Raw genomic sequence first — 24,007 nt, 5'->3', positions numbered from 1 at the left:
GGTAGGATAGTTCGTTTTACTAGGGTAAGTTTGGCGGCGTGAGTGAAGGAGGCTTCGTTGCAAAATAGAAAGCCGATACCAGATTTGATTTAGGATTGGAGATGTTTGATATGAGTCTGGAAGGAGAGCTTACAGTCTAGCCAGACACCTACGTATTTGTAGTTGTCCACATATTCTAGGTCAGAGCTGTCCAGAGTAGTGATGCTAGTCGGGCGGGCAGGTGCGGGCAACGAACGGTTGAAAAGCATGCATTTGGTTTTACTAGCGTTTAATAGCAGTTGGAGGCCACGGAAGGAGTGTTGTATGGCATTGAAACTCGTTCGGAGGTTAGTTAACTTCTCTAGGGTCTGTGGGACGCTAGCGTCCCACCTGGCCAGCATCCAGTGAAATTGTGGTGCGCCAAATTCAAAAACATTATATAAATTCATAAAACATCCGCAAGTGTTATACATCGGCTTAAAGATTAACTTCTTGTTAATCCAACCGATGTGTCGGATTTCAAAAAGGCTTTATGGCGAAAGCAAACCATGCGATTATCTGAGAACAGCGCCCAGCAGATAAATAATTACAAACAGTAACCAGCCAATTAGAGGAGTTACAAAAGTCAGAAATAGCGATAAAATTAATCACTTACCTTTGATGATCTTCATATGGTTGCAATCCCAAGACTCCCATTTACTAAATTAATGTTTGTTTTGTTAAAGTCCCTCTTTATATCCAAAAAAACTCTGTTTTGTTCTCACGTTTTGTTCTGTAATCCACAGTATCAAAGGCATTCACAACAGGCAGACGGAAAATCTGAAATGTATCAGTAAAGTTTGCAGAAACATGTCATACGATGTTTATAATCAATCCTCAGGTTGTTTTTAGTCATAATAATCAATAATATTTCAACCGGATAAAAGCTTTGTCAATATAAAAGGAAAACAAGAAAGGCCCGCTCTCGGTCACGGCGCATGAAAAAGCTCTGGGACACTGCAGTGTCCACTCATTCAGAGACCAGCTCTGAAACCAGATTGCACAGCCGAGGTACGGTGGGATTCGAAATGGTCTGTGATCTGTTTATTAACTTGGCTTTTGAAGACTTTAGAAAGGCAGGGCAGGATGGATATAGGTAGGTATAAAACAGTTTGGGCCTAGAGTGTCCCTTTGAAGAAGGGGATGACCGCAGCAGCTTTCCAATCTTTAGTGATCTCAGGGGTTAGGAGTTGCAACAATGGTGGCAGATAGTTTTAGAAAGAGATGGTCCAGATTGTCTAGCCCAGCTGATTTGTACTGGCCAGGTTTTGCAGCTCTTTCAGAACATATTCTATCTGGATTTGGGTGAAGGAGAAGCTGGGGAGGCTCAGGCAAGTAGCTGCGGGGGGTGCAGAGCTGTTGGCCGGGGTCGGGGTAGCCAGGAGGAAAGCACGGCAAGCCGTAGAGAAATGCTTATTGAAATTTTCGATTATCATGGATTTATCAGTGGGCAGCTGGGAGGAGGTGCTATTGTTCTCCATGGACTTTACAGTGTCCAAAAGCTTTTTTGAGTTAGAGCTACAGGATGCAAATTTCTGTTTGAAAATGATAGCCTTTGCTTTCCTGACTGATTGCGTGTATTGGTTCCTGACTTCCCTGAACAGTTACATGTCGCGGGGACGATTCGATGCTATTGCAGTCCGCCACAGCATGTTGTTGTGCTGGTCAAGGGCAGTCAGGTCTGGAGTGAACCAAGGGCTATATCTGTTCTATGTTCTATTTTTGTTTTGAAAGGGGCATGGTTATTTAAGATGGTGGGAAAATTACCTTTAAAGAACGACCAGGCATCCTCGACTGACGGGATGAGGTCAATCTCCTTCCAGGATACCCGGGCCAGGTCGATTAGAAAGGCCAGCTCGCAGAAGTGTTTTAGGGAAAGTCTGACCGTGATGAGGGGTGGTCGTTTGACCGCGGACCCATAGTGGATGCAGGCAATGAGGCAGTGAATGCTGACATCCTGATTGAAAACAGCAGAGGTGTATTTGGAGGGCAAGCTGGTCAGGATAATATCCATGAGGGTGCCCGTGTTTACGGATTTAGGATTGTATCTGGTGGGTTGAGACGGTTTCTGACAGTTTGTGCAGAAATTCTTTGGTTGTGCAAACCCACAATTTTATCAGCTGTCTGGGTGGCTGGGCTCAGATAATCCCGCAGGTGAAGAACCTGGACGTGGAGGTCCTGGGCTGGCGTGGTTACATGTGTTCTGCTGTTGTGAAGCCGGTTGGACATGTTTATATTATATATATTATACATATTATATATAAATATTATATATATTATATATATTATACATATTATATATAAATATTATATATTTATATTGTATTTATTTATACAGTACATACAAGTCTGAAATTACAAACGTTAGAAGCCTTTTTAAACCTTGAATACACTACAAGTTTGCATGCAGGAAAAATCTCAACGACAAAGCAACTCTTTATGTGTGTCGTTAATGCCTGAAATCAGGCTTGGCAGCATGGTTTTCAATGAGGAAAGATTGCTTCCGTACCCCACTCGCCCCTGATTGCAAGAATTTTTAAACCCTCTCCATGGTTAAAGTAGTAAGAAATATATATATCATTGTTGGGGTTTTATGTTCAACATTTTGAACGTTCTACATTTGACATTGGGAATGATTTATTTGAAGCTAATTTACTTATGGTGGACAGAATGTGCTACTACATTTAACGTTTTCACAAGAATTACAGGAAATACACATCCTTTTGACCTCAGATCTGTGATGTTAGTATAAACGTTTATAGTTATCACAATATCATATGTTTTGTTATATGCACCTGTCTGTAATGGGACATCAAATCCTATAAAAGTGTCATTGTATATTGTATATATTGTATATATTGTATATATTGTATATATATACTTATTTTTCTACTGTATTATTGACTGTATGTTTGTTTTACTCCATGTGTAACTCTGTGTTGTTATATGGGTCGAACTGCTATGCTTTATCTTGGCCAGGTCGCAGTTGTAAATGAGAACTTGTTCTCAACTTGCCTACCTGGTACAATAACACAATAGAAAAAATCTATATACAGTGTGTGCAAATGAGGTAAGATTAGGCAGGTAAGGCAATAAATAGGTCGTAGTGGGGAAGTAATTACAATGTAGCAATTAAACACTGGAGTGATAGATGTGCAGAAGATGAATGTGCAAGTAGAGATACTGTGGTGCTATAAACATAAAGGGCCACATTGTCAAAATGTAACCCTTTAGCATACTTACTCAACAGGATTCTACTTAATCATGTAAGAACTAGTGAATGAGCACAAAAACGTCCTATGATGTATTGATATTGATGATATTAGTAATATATTTGTCTTATCAAGAGGATTTCAAGCAACCTCACATTAGAAACAGGCATGTGGCGCCCTCTTCTGGCCACACCGGTACTGCTATATATTACAAACACGGCCATGATGCCTCGTTCCCTTTCTAATAGATGGTAGATGGTTCCTCGCCCTGAGTGCCAGGACAAACTGTAATCTATTCTTCGCTTTTCCTAAAATAAACTTCAGATACATTTTGCCAAGTCAAGTCCAGTAAAGTTAGCTTAAATGTGTGGTAGCTATTTAAAGATCCTTACTGTAAATGTGTGGTAGCTATTTAAAGATCCTTACTGTAAATGTGTGGTAGCTATTTAAAAATCCTTACTGTAAAGTGTTACTACCATGTTTTTGTTCCATAAAGCCGTTAAAATGTTTTTATCGAGAATTCCGTGTTTTTGAAGGTTCTAGTCCCCCTCTACAATAGAAATAGATAGGTTCTTTATTCTCTATTGTTCTATAGTCCCTTTTAAGCCATGTGTATATCATATTGTTGTACCCACGATTTTTGCCAAGTGGTGCCAATCCAAGAATGCCAGTGCTGAACCCTCTGGGAGAAGCATCACTAAGGACGTTTTCCAGTGGGCACACCTCCTGCCTGTCCCCAACACACACACATCCCCAACAGGAACAGAGGTGTATATAAAGCCCAGACATAGAACGGAACCCGGTCACAAGATGCTGAGCGATCATGTGTGGACTAAGAGGGTCATGCTCGGCTCATTGCCATTGCTTTGCATCCACACAGTGTTTGCCTGTGAACTATTGGGCCGGTTTGACATGCCTAGTTTGTTCAAAGCAGGGGATGTCATGATAGGGGGCATTTTCCCTGTATTCAACAAACAAGAGGACAGCAGTGCCTCTTTTGTGAAGGAGCCTGATAAAGTGAAGTGTGCTGGGTAAGTGTGTCTCTCTTCTGTACCATGAGATAACAGTTGTGTGTATGTCTGTTCATTCGGATTATTAACTCTTTTTTTTACCCTTTTCTTCTCCTGAAAACCTGCTCTGGCAGATTTGACTTGCGGGCCTTTCGCTGGACCCAAGTGATGATGTTTGCGATTGATGAAATAAACAAAGACAGTAGTCTACTACCCAACGTCTCCCTAGGCTACCGGATCCTTGACTCGTGTGCATCTCCCACCAATACGTTACGGGCTGCTCTGACGTTGGTTAGCAGTCCAGAGGAGATCGAGCCCACTGCCCCATGCCTACCTACTATATCTGCCCTAATAGCTGAATCAGGCTCCTCTCAGTCCCTGGCTGTGGCTGGAACACTGGGACCATTCAGAGTGCCAATGGTAAGAGCCACATGCTTCATTTATGACGGGTGTCTAGCTATATTGAAAAGGTGTACAATACCGATGTACTTGATATCCTGTAATGTTTGCATGTCAGGTGTGTGATGTGTTCGCATAATTGTAAAGCTTTTAAATCAAAAATAATACTTAGAGTAAAGATAGAAAGCTTTTCATTGACTTTCTTCTTCGTCCTATTATTATTTGATTTTTTTCTGCATTTTATCAGGTCAGTTACTTCTCTACATGTGCATGTCTGAGTGATAAAGGTAAATACCCCACATTCTTCCGCACCATCCCCAGCGACTACCATCAGGCAAAGGCTTTAGCAGCCCTGGTCAAGCACTTTGGCTGGACTTGGATTGGGGCGATACAGTCCGATAATGACTATGGCCGGAATGGGGTCCAAGCCTTCACTGAAGAGGTTAAAAAACTTGGGGTTTGCATTGCGTTCGTTGGGACCGTGTTACGAACCTACCCAAGCAGTAAAATCCTTGATGTGGTGGACATGATCAAACAATCAACAGTCCAAGTCATCCTGTCATTTGTTCCTGAGGGTGACCTTTACCCTCTGATGAGGGAGGTGGTGAGGCAGAACATAACGCACATTCAGTGGATCGCCAGCGAGGCTTGGATCACAGCAGCCCGGCCCTCCACCCCTGAAATATATAGCTCCTTCGGTGGTGCCATAGGATTTGTGGTGCGAAAGATGGCCATCCCAAAGCTACGACACTTTCTCATGGGCATCAGTCCATACACAGATCGAAAGGCTGCCTTTGTGAGTGATTTCTGGGAGAAGATGGTGGGTTGTCGGCCTCTCTCAGCCAGTGAGCCCTCAGTCTCTGAGAGGAGCAGTAAGACGTGTACTGGAGCGGAGACACTTGTGGACTCACAGGATCTGTTCTTCAATGTCACACAGCTGAGAGTGTCTTATAATGTGTATAAGGCAGTGTATGCTGTTGCACACGCCCTTCATCACTTAATATTTTGCAAAAAAGAAAGGGAAGGCACGATGAGATCATGTGTAAATCTATCACAGATACAGCCTAACGAGGTGAGCTGAGGAGGGGGATAAAAAGCATTGGCTTTTTTCTTGTCCTACTACTATTCATACAAAAACATTCATCTATCTCCTTCTTCTAATCGATAGGTCAGTGATCAACTGAAGACTGTGCATTTCATAAATCAATTCGGTGAGGCTGTGTTCTTTGACGAAAATGGAGACCCACCTGCCTCGTATGACGTCATCAACTGGCAGCTGAGGGCAGGGCAGGTGCAGCATGTGACTGTGGGCCAGTTTGGCTTAGCTGCTAACCAGGCCTACGAGCTCAGCATCCAGGAAGATAGCATAGTCTGGAGGACAGGGAAACTGGTAGCTATAGCAACACACCTTTTACAAAATATTTAGGGTAGAAAGATACATTACAATAATTTATTTATTTACAGTATTTGCATGGAAAATTGCGAACATGTATACTACTACGACTAATAACAATATAATATAATACCACTACTATACATATTTACCTTCCTCATTAGATTCCTGTAGCAGTGTGCTCTCAAATCTGCCCTGTTGGAACCAGAAAAGCCCAAATCAAAGGAAAATCTGTCTGCTGTTTTGATTGCATCCCCTGTGCTGATGGGACAATAGCCAATGCAACGGGTAAGCCAGCAGTCAATACACGGCAATATCAACAGGTAGGTTTACAGTCAATACACGGCAATATCAACAGGTAGGTTTACAGTCAATACACGGCAATATCAACAGGTAGGTTTACAGTCAACACACAGCAATATCAACAGGTAGGTTTATAGTCAACACACGGCAATATCAACAGGTAGGTTTACAGTCAATACACGGCAATATCAACAGGTAGGTTTACAGTCAACACACAGCAATATCAACAGGTAGGTTTACAGTCAACACACGGCAATATCAACAGGTAGGTTTACAGTCAACACACAGCAATATCAACAGGTAGGTTTACAGTCAACACACTGCAATATCAACAGGTAGGTTTACAGTTAACACACTGCAATGTCAACAGGTAGGTTTACAGTCAACACACTGCAATATCAACAGGTATCAACAGTCAAAATGAAAACTAATTTGTGCTGTTAATGAACTATAAGCTGGTGTTGTGTGTGAGTTATTCAGGAGCAGCGGACTGTAGCCCCTGTCCACAGGAGTACTGGTCCAACGACGGGAGGGACCAATGCATCCTGAAAACAGTCGAGTTCCTGTCTTACCACGAACCAATGGGAATCGCTCTTACTATGGTGTCCCTGCTTGGGGCCTGCCTGTCGTTTGCCACCATGCTGGTGTTCATCCACTATAAGGACACACCAGTGGTCAAGGCCAGTAACTCTGAGCTGAGCTCTCTACTGCTGTTCTCTCTCTTCCTGTGCTTCCTCTGTCCCCTCACCTTCATCGGCAGGCCCACCGCCTGGACCTGCATGCTGCGCCACACCGCCTTCGGGGTGACCTTTGCCCTCTGCATCTCCTGCATGCTGGGCAAGACTATCGTGGTGGTAACAGCCTTCAGGGCTACCCTTCCCGGCAACAGCGTGGCGGGGAAGTTTGGGCCCTCCCAGCAGAGGATCATCGTGTGCTCCTGCACCGTGGTTCAGATATTTATCTGTGTGCTCTGGCTAAACCTGAACCCACCTTACAGGGACTTCAGATATAGTCATAGGAAGATAGTTCTAGAATGTAATACTGGTTCTGAGACTGCATTCTATGCAGTGTTGGGATATATAGGTATTCTTGCAGGGATATGCTTGGTTCTGGCTTTTCTGGCTCGGAAGCTGCCTGACAACTTCAATGAGGCCAAATTCATCACCTTCAGCATGCTCATATTCTGTGCAGTCTGGATCACCTTTATCCCAGCTTATGTCAGCTCTCCTGGGAAGTTCACTGTAGCTGTGGAGATCTTTGCTATTCTGTCTTCCGCCTTTGGATTATTGATTTGTATTTTTGCTCCAAAATGTTATATACTTTTTATAAAACCAGAGAAAAATACCAAGAAACATGTCATGGGGAGGAATTGAAACAAACACTTGTGCCGTGCTCAGCTGTGGCTATTAAAGGATGTATGACTTGATTATTAAATGAGCTTTTCTTTCGTGTAGCTAGCACTTTAACCTGTTGCTTCTACTCGGGACGCTTGCGTCCCAACTAGAGCTCTGGAAATGCAAAATGCGCTACGCTAAATGCTAATAGTATTAGTTAAAACTCAAAAGTTCATTAACCTCTTAAGTCGACCCTCTACTTTTTTGAACATTCTGTTAAAAATCGCGCAACATTTCAGCGCCCTGCTACTCATGCCAGGAATATAGTATATGCATTTGCTTAGTCTGTGTGGATAGAAAACACTCAGACGTTTAAAAAACTGGTTAACCTGTTGCCTCTACTTGGGACGCTTGCGTCCCAACTAGAGCTCTGGAAATGCAAATGCGCTACGCTAAATGCTAATAGTATTAGTTAAAACTCAAAAGTTCATTAAAATACACATGCAGGGTATCAAATTAAAGCTACACTCGTTGTGAATCCAGGCAACAAGTCCGATTTTTAAAATGCTTTTCGGTGACAGCATGAGAAGCTATTATCTGATAGCATGCACCAATACACTACAACAGAAAAGCACAGCAGGGGACGTAAACAAAATAATTAGCATTTCGGCGTTACACAAACCGCACAATAAAATAGAAAACAGTCATTACCTTTCACCATCTTCTTTGTTGGCACTCCTAGATGTCCCATAAACACTATTGGGTCTTTATTTCGATTAAATCGGGCCATATAAAGCCAAGATATCGTTATATGTAGACTGTGTGATAAACGAAAAAAACAGCGATTTCACAACGTAACGTCATTTTTTAAAATTCTAAAAGTAGACGATAAACTTTCACAAAACACTTCGAAATACGTTTGTAATGCTACTTTAGGTATTAGTAAACGTTAATAAGCGATAAAAATCATCCGTAGGCGATGTAAATATCATTAGCTGTCGTCTTGGAAAAAATTTCAGGAGAGAGCTCTTCCGGAATGATCTGGGCGGAGACCGGAGGTAAGTCGTGCCCCTCTTTCGGTTCAACCAAGAATCAAAGAGGATTCCATTCACAAGACTCTAGACAACATGGGGATGCTGTGGGAGTTGAATGCTCGGTCTTATCTAATTCGGCTCACTGTTAACAATTGCTGGAATTCGATACCCTGCATGTGTATTTTAATGAACTTTTGAGTTTTAACTAATACTATTAGCATTTAGCGTAGCGCATTTGCATTTCCAGAGCTCTAGTTGGGACGCAAGCGTCCCGAGTAGAAGCAACAGGTTAAAATACACATGCAGGGTATCGAATTAAAGCTACACTCGTTGTGAATCCAGGCAACAAGTCAGATTTTTAAAATGCTTTTCGGCGAAAGCATGAGAAGCTATTATCTGATAGCATGCAACACCCCAAAAGACCCACAGGGGACGTAAACAAAATAATTAGCATTTCGGCGTTACACAAACCGCACAATAAAATAGAAAACATTCATTACCTTTCACCATCTTCTTTGTTCATTTTTTTACAAACGTCATTTTTTTAAATTCAAAAAGTCGACGATAAACTTTCACAAAACACTTCGAAATACGTTTGTAATGCAACTTTAGGTATTAGTAAACGTTAATAAGCGATAAAATTCATCAGGAGGCGATGTAAAGATCATTAGCTGTCTGTCTGGAAAAATGTCCGGCTAGAAACTCAACGAAAATATCCGGTCCTAGACCGGAGGAGATACGGTGTCCTGTATGTGTTTGACCAAGAAAAAACTCGAAGGGAAATGACAAGACTCTAGACACCGTGTGGAAGCTGTACGTACTGCAACCTCAGTCAATTAATTGTGGTTCACGTTTATCAATGGGTTCAAGTAGCGCATGGATATATTTTCCCATTTTCAGTGATCAGTTTTTCCTGTGCTTTTCGATGTAAATGCCGTTCTGGTAAAGCCACAGCAGTGATTTAACCAGTTTTTTAAACGTCTGAGTGTTTTCTATCCACACAGACTAAGCAAATGCATATACTATATTCCTGGCATGAGTAGCAGGGCGCTGAAATGTTTCGCGATTTTTAACAGATTGTTCAAAAAAGTAGAGGGTCGACTTAAGAGGTTATTAAAGAAATGTCTTCGCAGATTGCTGAGTGCTAAATATTCACGTTTGAAAAATATGTATTTTCTGTACTACACTACTTGTCAAATACTGTATAACGTATCATTTTTCATCCCCCCTGCTGCTGCTGAGCAAAGGGAAAGTACTACTCAGCCTTCTGTGTACTGCTTGTTTAATTACAGTATATACTTGTTTTACCAAGATGTGTGCAGATAAGTCAAATGTTTATACATACAGTAACTCATCATAAAATCTCATGAAGATTGTCCTGTTTTATTTCAGAATAACTTCTTCCTAACCTTAGATAAATATTTAACATATGGTACATGGTCAATATTGCTCATAACTCAGTGGAGAATGTATTACAAACGTTATTACTAATAAAATAAACTATATATACAAAAGTATGTAGACACCCCTTCAAATTAGTGGATTCAGATATATTTCAGCCACACCCATTGCTGACAGGTGTATAAAATCGAGCACACAGTCATGCAATCTCCATAGACAAACATTGGCAGTAGAATGGCCTTACTGAAGAGCACAGTGACTTTCAATGTGGCACCGTCATAGGATGACACCATTCCAACAAGTCAATTTGTCATACATATGCACTGCTAGAGATGCCCTGGTCAACTGTAAGTGCTGTTATTGAAGTGGAAAAGTCTAGGAGCAACAATAGCTCAGCCGTGAAGTGGTAGGTCACACAAGCTCACAGGGACCACCGAGTGCTTAAGCGCTTAAAAATCTCACTACCTAGTTCTGAGTTCCACACTGCCTCTTGAAGTAATGTCAGCACAATAACTTTTGTCGAAAGCTTTATGAAATGGGTTTCCATGGCCGAGCAGCCGCACACAAACCTAAGATCACCATGCACAATGCCAAGTGTCGGCTGGAGTGGTGTAAAGCTCGCCGCCATTGGACTCTGGAACAGTGGAAACGTGTTCTCTGGAGTGATGAATCACGCTTCACCGTCTGATGATTCTGTGCTTCCAACTTTGTGGTAACAGTTTGGGGAAATCCTTTTCCTGTTTCAGCATGACAAAAAGCGAGGTCCATACAGAAATGGTTTGTCGAGATCGGTAAGGAAGAACTTGACTGGCCTACATAGAGTCCTGACCTCAACCCCATCGAACACCTTTGGGATGAACTGGAACGCTGACTGCGAGCCAGGTCTAATCGCCCAACACTAATGGTCTTCGGTTTGGGTTTGTGTAAGGCTCTTGTGGCTGAATGGAAGCGAGTCCCTGCAGCAATGTTCCAACATCTAGTGGAAAGCCTTCCTAGAAGAGTGGAAGCATTGTTCCAACATCTAGTGGAAAGCCTTCCTAGAAGAGTGGAGGCTGTTACAGAAGCAAAGTGGAGACCAACTCCATATTAAAGCCAATGATTTTGGAACGAGATGTTTCGACAAGCAGGTGTCCACATACTTTTGGTCATGTAGTGTATATTGATTATACATACTGATAAGGAATCATTGCATAGCAATGTGTCATCCTTTGCAATCAACTGATTCATTAATCTGATTCAAGTTAGTCGAGACTTGACAGTTCATGCAGCTTTAATATTCTGATCTTTGTATTCTGATCATAGTATTCTGATCATTGACTTCCGAACGCATCGTGGGTCTGGTAGCAGAGTCTGGTAGCAGAGAAAACAGTCTATAACTTTGGTGACTGGAGTCTCTGACAATTTGATGGGCTTTCCTCTGACGTAGCCAAATTGAATCTATGATCGTACGCTATCCATTTATGTTTTTTTAATGCTATTTTAATATATGAGAATCAACCAAAGATATCAGGCCACACCCAGCCATGATTACAGACACCTGTGTGTCTTTTGACACTATATAAATGAGTCATCTCACAGTGTTTGTCATTATACCCCGATGAAGACAACTTTCTTGTCGAAACATTGGACATAAACATTTTTGCATCCGAGCTCCTAGAGTGCGCGGCTCTCCTTTATGTTTTTAAGTGTTCCACTACGCTAGCCAGCACCTTGCCTAAATAGATGTGCGTTTTTTTCACCTCTAGACTTTCCTCTGACAGTGCCTATTATATAGGTCCTGGATGGCAGGAAGCTTGGCCCCAGTTATGTTTAGTATTAGGCCGTACGCCCTACCCTTTGTAGCGCCTTAAGGTCAGATGCCAAGCAGTTGCCATACCAGGCGATGATGCAACAGGTCATCATGCTCTCGATGGTGCAGCTGTAGAACTTTTTGAGGATCTGGGGACTCATGCCAAATCTTTTCAGTCTCCTGAGGGGGAAAAGGTGTTGTCGTTCTGTCATGGCATTGCCCTCTTTGGGTAGGTCACCACCAAGCCACAGAAAAACACAGCCATTTTTTTCCAGCCAAAGAGAGGAGTCACAAAAAGCAGAAATAGAGATAAAATTAATCACTAACCTTTGATGATCTTCATCAGATGACACTCATAGGACTTAATGTTACACAATACATGTATGTGTTGTTTGATAAAGTGCATATTTATATCAAAAACCTGAGTTTACATGGCCCATTATGTTCAGTAGTTCTAAAACATGCGATGATATTACAGAGAGCCACATCAGTTTACAGAAATACTCATAATAAACATTGATAAAGATATGACTATTATACATGGAACTTCACACACAATTCTCCTTAATTAACCTTCTTCCCGCGGTGTATCCCAAATACTCTGTTTCCTCTAACCCCACCTAACACTTGGCAGAGTTTGCCGTGAGCCCTGCCTTCCTAAGTGCATCTAACACTGCCTTTACCTGGGGTAAGTGGGATTCCCAATCTGGGCTGTAGATCCCCACATCATCTAAATAAGCTGCGGCGTACGCTTGGTGCGGTTTTAGGACCTTGTCCACTAGCAGTTGAAACGTGGCTGGGGCCCCGTGTAAGCCGAATGGCATGACGGTGTCCTGACACAAACCATCAGGGGTAGCAAAGGCTGCCTTTTCTTAGGCTCTGGGGGTCAGAGGAATTTGCCAGTACCCTTTGGTTAGGTCCAAGGTCGTAATGTACCAACCAATTTTCTCAGTATTTCATCTACTAGGGGCATGGGGTAGGCATCAAACTTGGAGAGTTCATTTACCTTCCGAAAGTCGTTACAGAGCCGCAAAGACCCATCGGGCTTGGAGACCATCACAATTCGGCTAGACCACTCACTATGTGAATCTTCGATCACTCCAGCTACCAACATTTTCTCCATCACTGCTCTAATTGCGGCTTGTCGAGCCTGTCGAGCCTCAGGTAGCCAATATGGCCTCATGCTCACTTTTCTCCCTGGTAGGGAAACGATATCATGAGCCGTAACCTCAGTTCGGCCAGGTCCCTCTGAAAACACATCTCTATTTTTCTGGATGTGCCGCTGGTGTGTGCCACTGGTGCTCTTGAGCTTGTCTCATGTGCTCTCTGACGATGGGCATGACTGTGGCTATCCTGTCTTGCATTGCTGTGACGTGCTCTACGACACTAGTATACGGGGGGATTGGTGCTCCCAGATTTTGCGGGCGATGTCTAAGATTCCTTGTGGGTGCCTCCCATATACCAGCTCAAAGGGGGAAAACCCAAGCGAGGCTTGATGAACCTCAACTTCTTGTGACTCTCAAACCAGGGTCCGGGAGCGTAATCATCGCCTGACACTAATTAGCATAAGGCATCAGACACAAATCTTCCTAGAAAATCTTCCTATTAATGAAAATCACAAGTGAAATATATTGGAACACAGCTTAGCCTTTTGTTAATCACCCTGTCATCTCAGATTTTCAAAATATGCTTTACAGCCAAAGCTAGACAAGCATTTGTGTAAGTTTATCATAGACTAGCATAGCATTATGCCTTGCTAGCAGCAGGCAACCTTGTCATGAAAATCAGAAAAGCAATCAAATTAAATTGTTTACCTTTGATGAACTTTGGATGTTTTCACTCATGAAACTCCCAGGTAGATAGTCAAAATTAATTTTTTCCCAAAATATTATTTTTTTAGGCAAAATAGCTCCGTTTGTTCTTCACGTTTGACTGAGAAATCGTCCGGAAATTGCAGCCACGAAAATGGCGAAAAATATTCCAAATTAGCTCCATAATATCGACAGAAACATGGCAAACGTTGTTTATAATCAATCCTCAAGGTGTTTTTCTAATATCTATTTGATAATATATCTGTCGGGACAATTCGTTTTTCAGTAGGACCGATTGGAGTAATCGCTACCTCTGTATTTTATGCGAGAGTCACCCTGGGAGCCATCATGTGACCACTTACGCAATGTAGCCGCCTATGGCTATTCTTCAACATAAATGCGTAAAACTACGTCACAATGCTGTAGACACCTTGAGGAATATGTAGAAAGCGTAAGCTCGTTGAAAGGACATTCACAGCTCAATAGGGACTCATTGGAATACAGCGCTTTCAAAATATGGGGCTTTCGCCTGCAACATAAGTTCTGTTATACTCACAGACAATATCTTTACAGTTTTGGAAACGTTAGAGTGTTTTCTATCCAAAGCTGTCAATTATATGCATATTCTAGCATCTTGTCCTGACAAAATATACCGTTTAAAACGGGAACGTTTTTTTTCCCAAAATGAAAATTCTGCCCCCTATTACCAACAGGTTAATGGCAAACATTATGTGCTTCCGGGTTGGAGCGATCTGGTCGCATCCGCGCTTCGGTCTGCAGGTTGTATAACTTTTTCATTACATCTCATTACATTTCATTATAGTACAACGGTCTGATTTGTCTAATCTTAGCAATTTCCTCTTAGCTAGCTACATAGTCGTCGTTGTATCAAAGATAATTGCGTAATTATCGTATTTCGTCGTCTCCTATCTGTCCAACACATTCACCGTCTACCGTAGTACTGTAGTACTATCACACTCAACTGAACGTCTTGATTAGTGTAGTGTTAGCTAGCTACATAGCTAGCTACATAGTTGTCTTTGCTGTCTTCGTATCCAAGATAATTGTGTAGCTTAGAGTGTGGAGTCTTAGAGTGATAATTGCGTTATTATCGTATTTCGTCGCCCTCCTATCTGCCTAGCAGCTAGCATACGTTCACCGGCTACCGTAGCACTGTAGTAACTATCACACTCAACCGAACGACTTGATTAGTGTAGTATTAGTTAGCTACATAGTTGTCTTTGCTGTCTTCGTATCCAAGATAATTGTGTAGTTTAGAGTGTGTAGTCTTAGAGTGATTATCTTAAATTCACCGAGGTTAGCTAGCCAGCTATTTTGTCGTCCTTAACGTAGGAGACACTCCTAGCTAGCCAATAGCCAGCCAACGTCTACTGAATAGAACTTTCGCATTCCGGTCGCATTCCGCGTCGCTCCACAGGTAGTATCACTTTTTCACTTCATTTCATTACAGTCCCAACGGTGTGATTTGTTTGATCGTAGCTAGCTACATAGCTAGCTACATAGCCGTCTTTGTTTCAAAGATAATTGTGTAGTCTAGAGCGATTTTCTAGGTTAGCTAGCCAGCTATTGTCGTTCTCCTACGCAACGTAACGTAACCAACACTGCTAGCTAGCCAGCTAGCTCCCGATAAGCAGCATTGTAGAAACTTCACACTCAACGGTACGACTTGATTAGGGTAGTGTCAACAACGCAGCTAGCCTACCCCAGCAGTACTCTATCATTTTAATCATTTTAGTCAATTAGATTCTTGCTACGTAAGCTTAACTTTCTGAACATTCGAGACGTGCTGTCCACTTGTCATTCCAATCTCCTCTGCATTAGCGTAGCCTCTTCTCTAGCCTGTCAACTATGTGTCTGTCTATCCCTGTTCTCTCCTCTCTGCACAGACCATACAAACGCTCCACACCGCATGGCCGCAGCCACCTAATCTGGTGGTCCCAGCGCGCACGACCCACGTGGAGTTCCAGGTCTCCGGTAGCCTCTGGAACTGCCGATCTGCGGCCAACAAGGCAGAGTTCATCTCAGCCTATGTCTCCCTCCAGTCCCTCGACTTCTTGGCTCTGACGGAAACATGGATCACCACAGACAACACCGCTACTCCTACTGCTCTCTCTTCGTCCGCCCACGTGCTCTCGCACACCCCGAGAGCTTCTGGTCAGCGGGGTGGTGGCACCGGGATCCTCATCTCTCCCAAGTGGTCATTCTCTCTTTCTCCCCTTACCCATCTGTCTATCGCCTCCTTTGAATTCCATGCTGTCACAGTTACCAGCCCTTTCAAGCTTAACATCCTTATCATTTATCGCCCTCCAGGTTCCTCGGAGAGTTCATCAATGAGCTTGATGCCTTGATAAGCTCCTTTCCTGAGGACGGCTCACCTCTCACAGTTCTGGGCGACTTTAACCTCCCCACGTCTACCTTTGACTCATTCCTCTCTGCCTCCTTCTTTCCACTCCTCTCCTCTTTTGACCTCACCCTCTCACCTTCCCCCTACTCACAAGGCAGGCAATACGCTCGACCTCATCTTTACTAGATGCTGTTCCTCCACTAACCTCATTGCAACTCCCCTCCAAGTCTCCGACCACTACCTTGTATCCTTTTCCCTCTCGCTCTCATCCAACACTTCCCACACTGCCCCTACTCGGATGGTATCGCGCCGTCCCAACCTTCGCTCTCTCTCCCCCGCTACTCTCTCCTCTTCCATCCTATCATCTCTTCCCTCTGCTCAAACCTTCTCCAACCTATCTCCTGATTCTGCCTCCTCAACCCTCCTCTCCTCCCTTTCTGCATCCTTTGACTCTCTATGTCCCCTATCCTCCAGGCCGGCTCGGTCCTCCCTCCCCGCTCCGTGGCTCGACGACTCATTGCGAGCTCACAGAACAGGGCTCCGGGCAGCCGAGCGGAAATGGAGGAAAACTCGCCTCCCTGCAGACCTGGCATCCTTTCACTCCCTCCTCTCTACATTTTCCTCCTCTGTCTCTGCTGCTAAAGCCACTTTCTACCACTCTAAATTCCAAGCATCTGCCTCTAACCCTAGGAAGCTCTTTGCCACCTTCTCCTCCCTCTTGAATCCTCCTCCCCCTCCCCCCCTCCTCCCTCTCTGCAGATGACTTCGTCAACCACTTTGAAAAGAAGGTCGACGACATCCGATCCTCGTTGCTAAGTCAAACGACACCGCTGGTTCTGCTCACACTGCCCTACCCTGTGCTCTGACCTCTTTCTCCCCTCTCTCTCCAGATGACATCTCGCGTCTTGTGACGGCCGGCCGCCCAACAACCTGCCCGCTTGACCCTATCCCCTCCTCTCTTCTCCAGACCATCTCCGGTGACCTTCTCCTTACCTCACCTCGCTCATCAACTCATCCCTGACCGCTGGCTACGTCCCTCCCGTCTTCAAGAGAGCGAGAGTTGCACCCCTTCTGAAAAAACCTACACTCGATCCCTCCGATGTCAACAACTACAGACCAGTATCCCTTCTTTCTTTTCTCTCCAAAACTCTTGAACGTGCCGTCCTTGGCCAGCTCTCCCGCTATCTCTCTCAGAATGACCTTCTTGATCCAAATCAGTCAGGTTTCAAGACTAGTCATTCAACTGAGACTGCTCTTCTCTGTATCACGGAGGCGCTCCGCACTGCTAAAGCTAACTCTCTCTCCTCTGCTCTCATCCTTCTAGACCTATCGGCTGCCTTCGATACTGTGAACCATCAGATCCTCCTCTCCACCCTCTCCGAGTTGGGCATCTCCGGCGCGGCCCACGCTTGGATTGCGTCCTACCTGACAGGTCGCTCCTACCAGGTGGCGTGGCGAGAATCCGTCTCCTCACCACGTGCTCTCACCACTGGTGTCCCCCAGGGCTCTGTTCTAGGCCCTCTCCTATTCTCGCTATACACCAAGTCACTTGGCTCTGTCATAACCTCACATGGTCTCTCCTATCATTGCTATGCAGACGACACACAATTAATCTTCTCCTTTCCCCCTTCTGACGACCAGGTGGCGAATCGCATCTCTGCATGTCTGGCAGACATATCAGTGTGGATGACGGATCATCACCTCAAGCTGAACCTCGGCAAGACGGAGCTGCTCTTCCTCCCGGGGAAGGACTGCCCGTTCCATGATCTCGCCATCACGGTTGACAACTCCATTGTGTCCTCGTCCCAGAGCGCTAAGAACCTTGGCGTGATCCTGGACAACACCCTGTCGTTCTCAAATAACATCAAGGCGGTGGCCCGTTCCTGTAGGTTCATGCTCTACAACATCCGCAGAGTACGACCCTGCCTCACACAGGAAGCGGCGCAGGTCCTAATCCAGGCACTTGTCATCTCCCGTCTGGATTACTGCAACTCGCTGTTGGCTGGGCTCCCTGCCTGCGCCATTAAACCCCTACAACTCATCCAGAACGCCGCAGCCCGTCTGGTGTTCAACCTTCCCAAGTTCTCTCACGTCACCCCGCTCCTCCGCTCTCTCCACTGGCTTCCAGTTGAAGCTCGCATCCGCTACAAGACCATGGTGCTTGCCTACGGAGCTGTGAGGGGAACGGCACCTCAGTACCTCCAGGCTCTGATCAGGCCCTACACCCAAACAAGGGCACTGCGTTCATCCACCTCTGGCCTGCTCGCCTCCCTACCACTGAGGAAGTACAGTTCCCGCTCAGCCCAGTCAAAACTGTTCGCTGCTCTGGCCCCCCAATGGTGGAACAAACTCCCTCACGACGCCAGGACAGCGGAGTCAATCACCACCTTCCGGAGACACCTGAAACCCCACCTCTTTAAGGAATACCTAGGATAGGATAAAGTAATCCTTCTCCCCTCCCCCCTTAAAAGACCTAGATGCACTATTGTAAAGTGGCTGTTCCACTGGATGTCATAAGGTGAAAGCACCAATTTGTAAGTCGCTCTGGATAAGAGCGTCTGCTAAATGACTTAAATGTAAATGTAAAATCAGATACGGCAACATGCAATCCCAGTTTTTCCCATCCTTATCGATTGCCTTCATGAGCATTGACTTCAGGGTATGGTTGAATCTCTCAACCAGCCCATCCGTCTATGGATGGTAAACCGATGTCCTCAACTATTTCACCTACCACAATTTACAAAGGTCCGACATAAGGCGGGACATAAAGGGGGTCCCCTGGTCAGTAAGGATCTCCTTTGGAACAGCTACCCTGGTGAACAGGAGCACTAATTCCTTGGCAATATTTTTGGAAGCCATTGTCCGAGAATGGCTTCTGGATAGCGAGTGGCATAATATAGAATGACCAGAATGTATTGGTGCCCTCTGGCAGATTTGGGTAGTGGGCCCACTATATCTGTCACTATCCTCTCAAATGGCGATTTGATTATGGGGAGTGGCACTAACGGGCTTCTAACAGCTGGTCAGGGAGCTGTTAACTGGCACTCCGGGCACTCTCCACAATGCCGAGCCACTTCAGCCTGAATTCCTAGCCAGTAAAACTTCCTTACAATCCGGTCTCGCGTTTTATCGATACCAAGGTGCCCACCCAGAATGTGCCCATGAGCTAGATCCAGTACTGTCCTCCGGTACCGGGTGAGGACCAACACCTGTTCTACCACATCAACCCCTATTTTTGAGACTCTGTACACCAAAACATTTTTCATTGTGATGTGGGGAAAACTATTAGTCATCATCCCATCATTTATGGGAGTACCATCTACGACCTGCACATCTGTTCTGGCTTGCTGCAGGGTTGGATCCTGGTTTTGGGCGTTCCGAAATTGGTCAGGGACCCTGCCAGGTCTACTGGTTCTAGAGAGTCATCCACTGGATTCAGATCGACCCCAGTCCCACTAGTACCGGGCTGCTTGTTATCAACAAGGTCTGCCACTTCTTCCTCATCCTCCCCTACTAGCACCTGTGAGGTTGGCCCCTGGGTGCCCCGTTTTCTTGGCTTTGGTTGAAGGATACATGCTACTTCCTGCTTGATCAGCGTTGTTGGCCTCTCAAGTATGTCGTTCTTTTGGCCTAACTTTGCAAAGTTAGGAAAGTATCTACCCAGTATTACATCATATGGCATCTTCTGGATCACGCCGACCTCATAATCCAGCACACCTCGGTTTGTATGCTCACTAAGCCTGTGGGGTACAGACGGGTATCCACATGAATGCACGTAACACTGATATCCTGACTTGTATCCCGTTTATGAGTTTGCACTAGGTTTGCAAGGACCAGGGTACTGCCAGAATCCAGCAGTGTTTTAACCTTTTTCCATTCAACCTTCATCCTACACATATGTTTGTTTCTTTGATCTTTCAAGTATATTGGTTAAAACTTCTTGACCGCTACCCATCCCTTAAACGGGAACGTTTTTCATCCCAAAATTTGCATTTTTTGTCGATATTATGGAGCAAATGTAGAAAAAAGTTTGACGTTATAATTGCAGCATTTTCCGGTCGATTTCTCAGCCAAGCATGATGAAGAAACGGGAGCTATTTCGCCTACAAAAATAATATTTTGGGAAAAAAGGAACATTTGCTATCTACCTGAGTGAAAGCTTCCGAAGGCCAGCCAGACAGGCGGGAGACTCCGGCAGCTCCGGAGTGAAGGGCGATTCTGGCCTCACTTGGCTGACTGACGGCTCTAGCAGCTCCTGGCTGGCTGACGGCTCTGGCAACTCCTGGCTGACTGACGGCTCTGGCAGCTCCTGGCTGGCTGGCGGCTCCTGGCTGACTGACGGCTCTGGCAGCTCCTGGCTGGCTGATGGCTCTGGAAGCTCCTGGCTGATTGACGGCTCTGGCGGCTCCTGGCTGACTGGCAGCTCTGGCAGCTCCTGGCTGGCTAGCAGCTCTGGCGGCTCAGGACAGACTGGCAGCTCTGGCGGTTCAGGACAGACGGGAGACTCTGGCGGCTCAGGACAGACGGGAGACACTGGCGGCTCAGGACAGACGGGAGATTCTGGCGGCTCAGGACAGACGGGAGACTCTGGCAGCTCAGGACAAATGGGAGACTCTGGCGGCTCAGGACAGACGGGAGACTCTGGCAGCACTGGGCAGGAGGAAGGCTCTGGCAGCGCTGGACAGGTGGGAGCACCTGTAGGGATAAGACGGAGAGACAGCCTGGTGCGGGGGGCTGCCACCGGAGGGCTGGTGTGTGGAGGTGGTACCGGATAGACCGCACCGTGAAGGCGCACTGGAGCTCTTGAGCACCAAGCCTGCCTAACCTTGCCTGGTTTAATGCTCCCTGTAGCCAGGCCAGTGCGGCGAGGTGGAATAGCCGGCACTGGGCTGTGCTGGCGAACCGGGGACACCATGCGTAAGCCTGGTGTCACGTACGCCGGCCCGAGGAGACGCACTGGAGAACAGATGCGCAGAGCCGGCTTCATGGCACCTGGCTCGATGCCCACTCTAGCCCGGCCGGTACGGGGAGCTGGGATGTAGTGCACCGGGCTAAGCACGCGTACTGGGGACACCTTGCTCTCCACCGCATAACACGGTGCCTGACCAGTACGACGCCCTCTCTCTCCACGGTAAGCACGGGGAGTTGGCGCAGGTCTCCTACCTGACTTCGCCACACTCCCCGTGTGTCCCCCCCAATACATTTTTGGGGCTGCCTCTTGGGCTTCCAGCCGCGCTGCCGTGCTGCCTCCTCATACCGGCACCTCTCTGCTTTCGCTGCCTCTAGCTCTGATTTGGGGCGGCGATATTCCCCTGGCTGTGCCCAGGGTCCTTTGCAGTCCAGAATCTCCTTCCAAGTCCAGTTCTCCAAATATCGCTGCCTCTCCTGCTGCTGCTCCTTACCACGCTGCTTGGTCCTTTGGTGGTGGGTGTTTCTGTAACGGATGTCTTCTGGAGATAGAGAGGAGGACCAAGGTGCAGGGTGGTAAGTGTTCATGTCTTTTTAATAAGCAAACTGAACACTGGAACAAAACAATTAACGATGTGAACAAAACGAAACAGTACCATGTGGCCCAAACACTCACACGGAAACAAACACCCACAAACCAAAATTGAAACCCAGGCTACCTAAGTATGATTCTCAATCAGGGACAACAATTGACAGTTGCCTCTGATTGAGAACCATACTAGGCCGAACTCAAAAACCAACATAAAAAATCAAACATAGACTGCCCACCCCAACTCATGCCCTGACCATACTAAAACACAGACAAAACCAAAGGAACGAAGGTCAGAACGTGACAATCAGATGACACTCATATGCCATCATGTTACACAATACATTTATGTTTTGTTCGATAATATGCATATTTATATCCACAAATCTCGATTTACATTGGCGCCATGTTCAGAAATGCCTCCAAAATATCCTGATTATTTACAGAGAGCTACGTCAGATAACATAAATACTCATCATTAACTTTAACGAAAGATACATGTTTTACATATAATTAAAGATACACTGGTTCTTAATGCAACCGCTGTGTCAGATTTTTTTTAAACGTTAGGAAAAAAGCATACCATGCAATAATTTGAGACGGCGCTCAGAAGTAAATATATTTCTCCGCCATGTTGGAGTCAACAGAAATACGAAATTACATCATAAATATTCCCTTACCTTTGATGATCTTTCATCAGAATGCAGTGCAAGGAATCCTAGTTCCGCAATAAATCGTTGTTTTGTTCCATAATGTCCATTACTAGTGTCCAATTAGCTGCTTTTGCTAGCACGGTTAGTTCACATGTCCAAAAGTTGGCGCTGGTTCAGGCGAACTCGGACGAAAACTTCAAAAAGTTATATTCCAGGTCGAATAAACTGGTCAAACTAAGTAGAGAATCAATCTTCAGGATGTTATTATCATATATATCCAATAACGTTCCAACCGGAGCATTCATTTTGTCTACAGAGTCATGGCTACTCTGCATAACCAGGAAATGGCTTTCTGCCAGACCAGTGACTCAAATAGCTGCCATCCGGTCCCACATCACACTAGAGGCTTCATTCCACATTCTCCTGACTGTTGACATCTAGTGGAAGTGTTAACAGATCCATATCTTATTTGGATGTGAATAGGCGATGAGTTGAAAATCAACCAGCCCCAGAATTTCCACTTCCTGTTTGGAAGTTTGCCTGCCCTATGAGTTCTGTTATACTCACAGACATAATTCAAACAGTTTTAGAAAGTTCAGGGTGTTTTCTATCCAATATTAATAATACTATGCATATATTAGCATATGGGACAGAGTAGGAGGCAGTTCACTGTGGGCACGCAATTCATCCAAAGTGAAAATGCTGCCCCCTATCCCGTAATAATGAAATGTAGTTAATTGATTTCATAAAATAATCGTCATGGCATTAATGACGGCAAAGACATGATGACAGATTGAAGTGTTCCAATCAGCACTGGACTGGTGCCTGATCTACCTGCACATTCATCGCTGAGACTGCCTGTGTCTGAGGTACAACTACGCTGACTCCAGCAGCGGCTTCGTCATCGATTTCGGTTACTTTCCCTCTCTCTGGATCTGAATGGGCACTGCCTGCTGTGGGAGGTCTGGACCTCAACTAATGTGAATAGGGGGATTTCTCAATTCCCTTCTCCAGCCACTCTATTGGGAAGTTCAATTGTCACGACTTCCGCCGAAGTTGGTCCCTCTCCTTGTTCGGGCGGCGTTTGACGGGCGACGTCCCCAACCTTCTAGCCATCGCTGATCCATTTTTCATTTTCCATTGGTTTGTCTTGTCTTACATACACCTGGTTTCAATCCCATCAATTACATTGTGTATTTACCCTCTCTTTCTCCTCATGTCTTTGTCAGGGATTGTTTGATTGTATGTTATGTGTAAGTTATGTGTTGGTGCGCGACGGGTTTTGTACCCACTTGGATTATTTTATATATTTTGTTTTTTGGAGTTGTGTTAAGCTGACACCTACAAACACCACATAATATCTGACCCTATGCCCTCCCTAAATTGTGGCATTGAACGGTTCAGCAGAAGTTTAGCCCTTCATAACTGGTTACGAGACTCTTGCAGCTCTGTTGGTGTAACATTTATTGACAAGTTTATTGACAAAGCTCTTATAAAGGAGGATACAGGATGGGATCCCCCGAAATCATTTGGATTTCTAGATACTTTCACAGCATTATAAGGCTGCGTTGAGACAATGACTTATCAATGAACCAAGCTCAGCTAATTTCAAACCTAACGTTGTTTCGCTGAGTTGTCATAATTCTTCAGCAAATGTACATTATCCCAGGGGCGTTGGAATACACAATGTAGATAACCTAATATACTGTATGTCCCTCTTACTGCCCTGAATGCCTCTGCTGATCCTACAGCTATTGTATGCAGAGTTATACTTTTAGCACTGAGGCG

At 45.1% G+C, this 24,007-nt stretch overlaps 1 protein-coding gene across 1 annotated transcript; it reads left to right on the top strand.

Moving 5' to 3' along the window:
• Nucleotides 1-4,040: 4,040 nt before the first annotated feature.
• Nucleotides 4,041-7,853, top strand: LOC115116469 (extracellular calcium-sensing receptor). The gene is made up of 6 exons (XM_029644956.2): nucleotides 4,041-4,261; nucleotides 4,375-4,660; nucleotides 4,887-5,711; nucleotides 5,808-6,032; nucleotides 6,197-6,320; nucleotides 6,816-7,853. Exons 1-6 carry the CDS (start codon nucleotides 4,041-4,043, stop codon nucleotides 7,706-7,708), a joined length of 2,574 nt encoding a protein of 857 aa, XP_029500816.2. The 3' UTR covers nucleotides 7,709-7,853.
• The last annotated feature ends 16,154 nt before the right edge of the window (nucleotides 7,854-24,007 follow it).

The sequence above is a fragment of the Oncorhynchus nerka genome, linkage group LG14 (assembly GCF_034236695.1).
Source record: "Oncorhynchus nerka isolate Pitt River linkage group LG14, Oner_Uvic_2.0, whole genome shotgun sequence".
Lineage (NCBI taxonomy): Eukaryota > Metazoa > Chordata > Actinopteri > Salmoniformes > Salmonidae > Oncorhynchus > Oncorhynchus nerka.
This window is presented reverse-complemented; position numbering and strand designations above follow the sequence as displayed.

Coding starts and splice junctions, on each gene's coding strand:
- LOC115116469 (XM_029644956.2), top strand. CDS start 4,041: ATGCTGAGCGATCATGTGTGGACTAAGAGGGTCATGCTCGGCTCATTG. Junction 4,262..4,374: donor GATAAAGTGAAGTGTGCTGG/GTAAGTGTGTCT, acceptor CTGCTCTGGCAG/ATTTGACTTGCGGGCCTTTC. Junction 6,033..6,196: donor GGAGGACAGGGAAACTGGTA/GCTATAGCAACA, acceptor CTTCCTCATTAG/ATTCCTGTAGCAGTGTGCTC.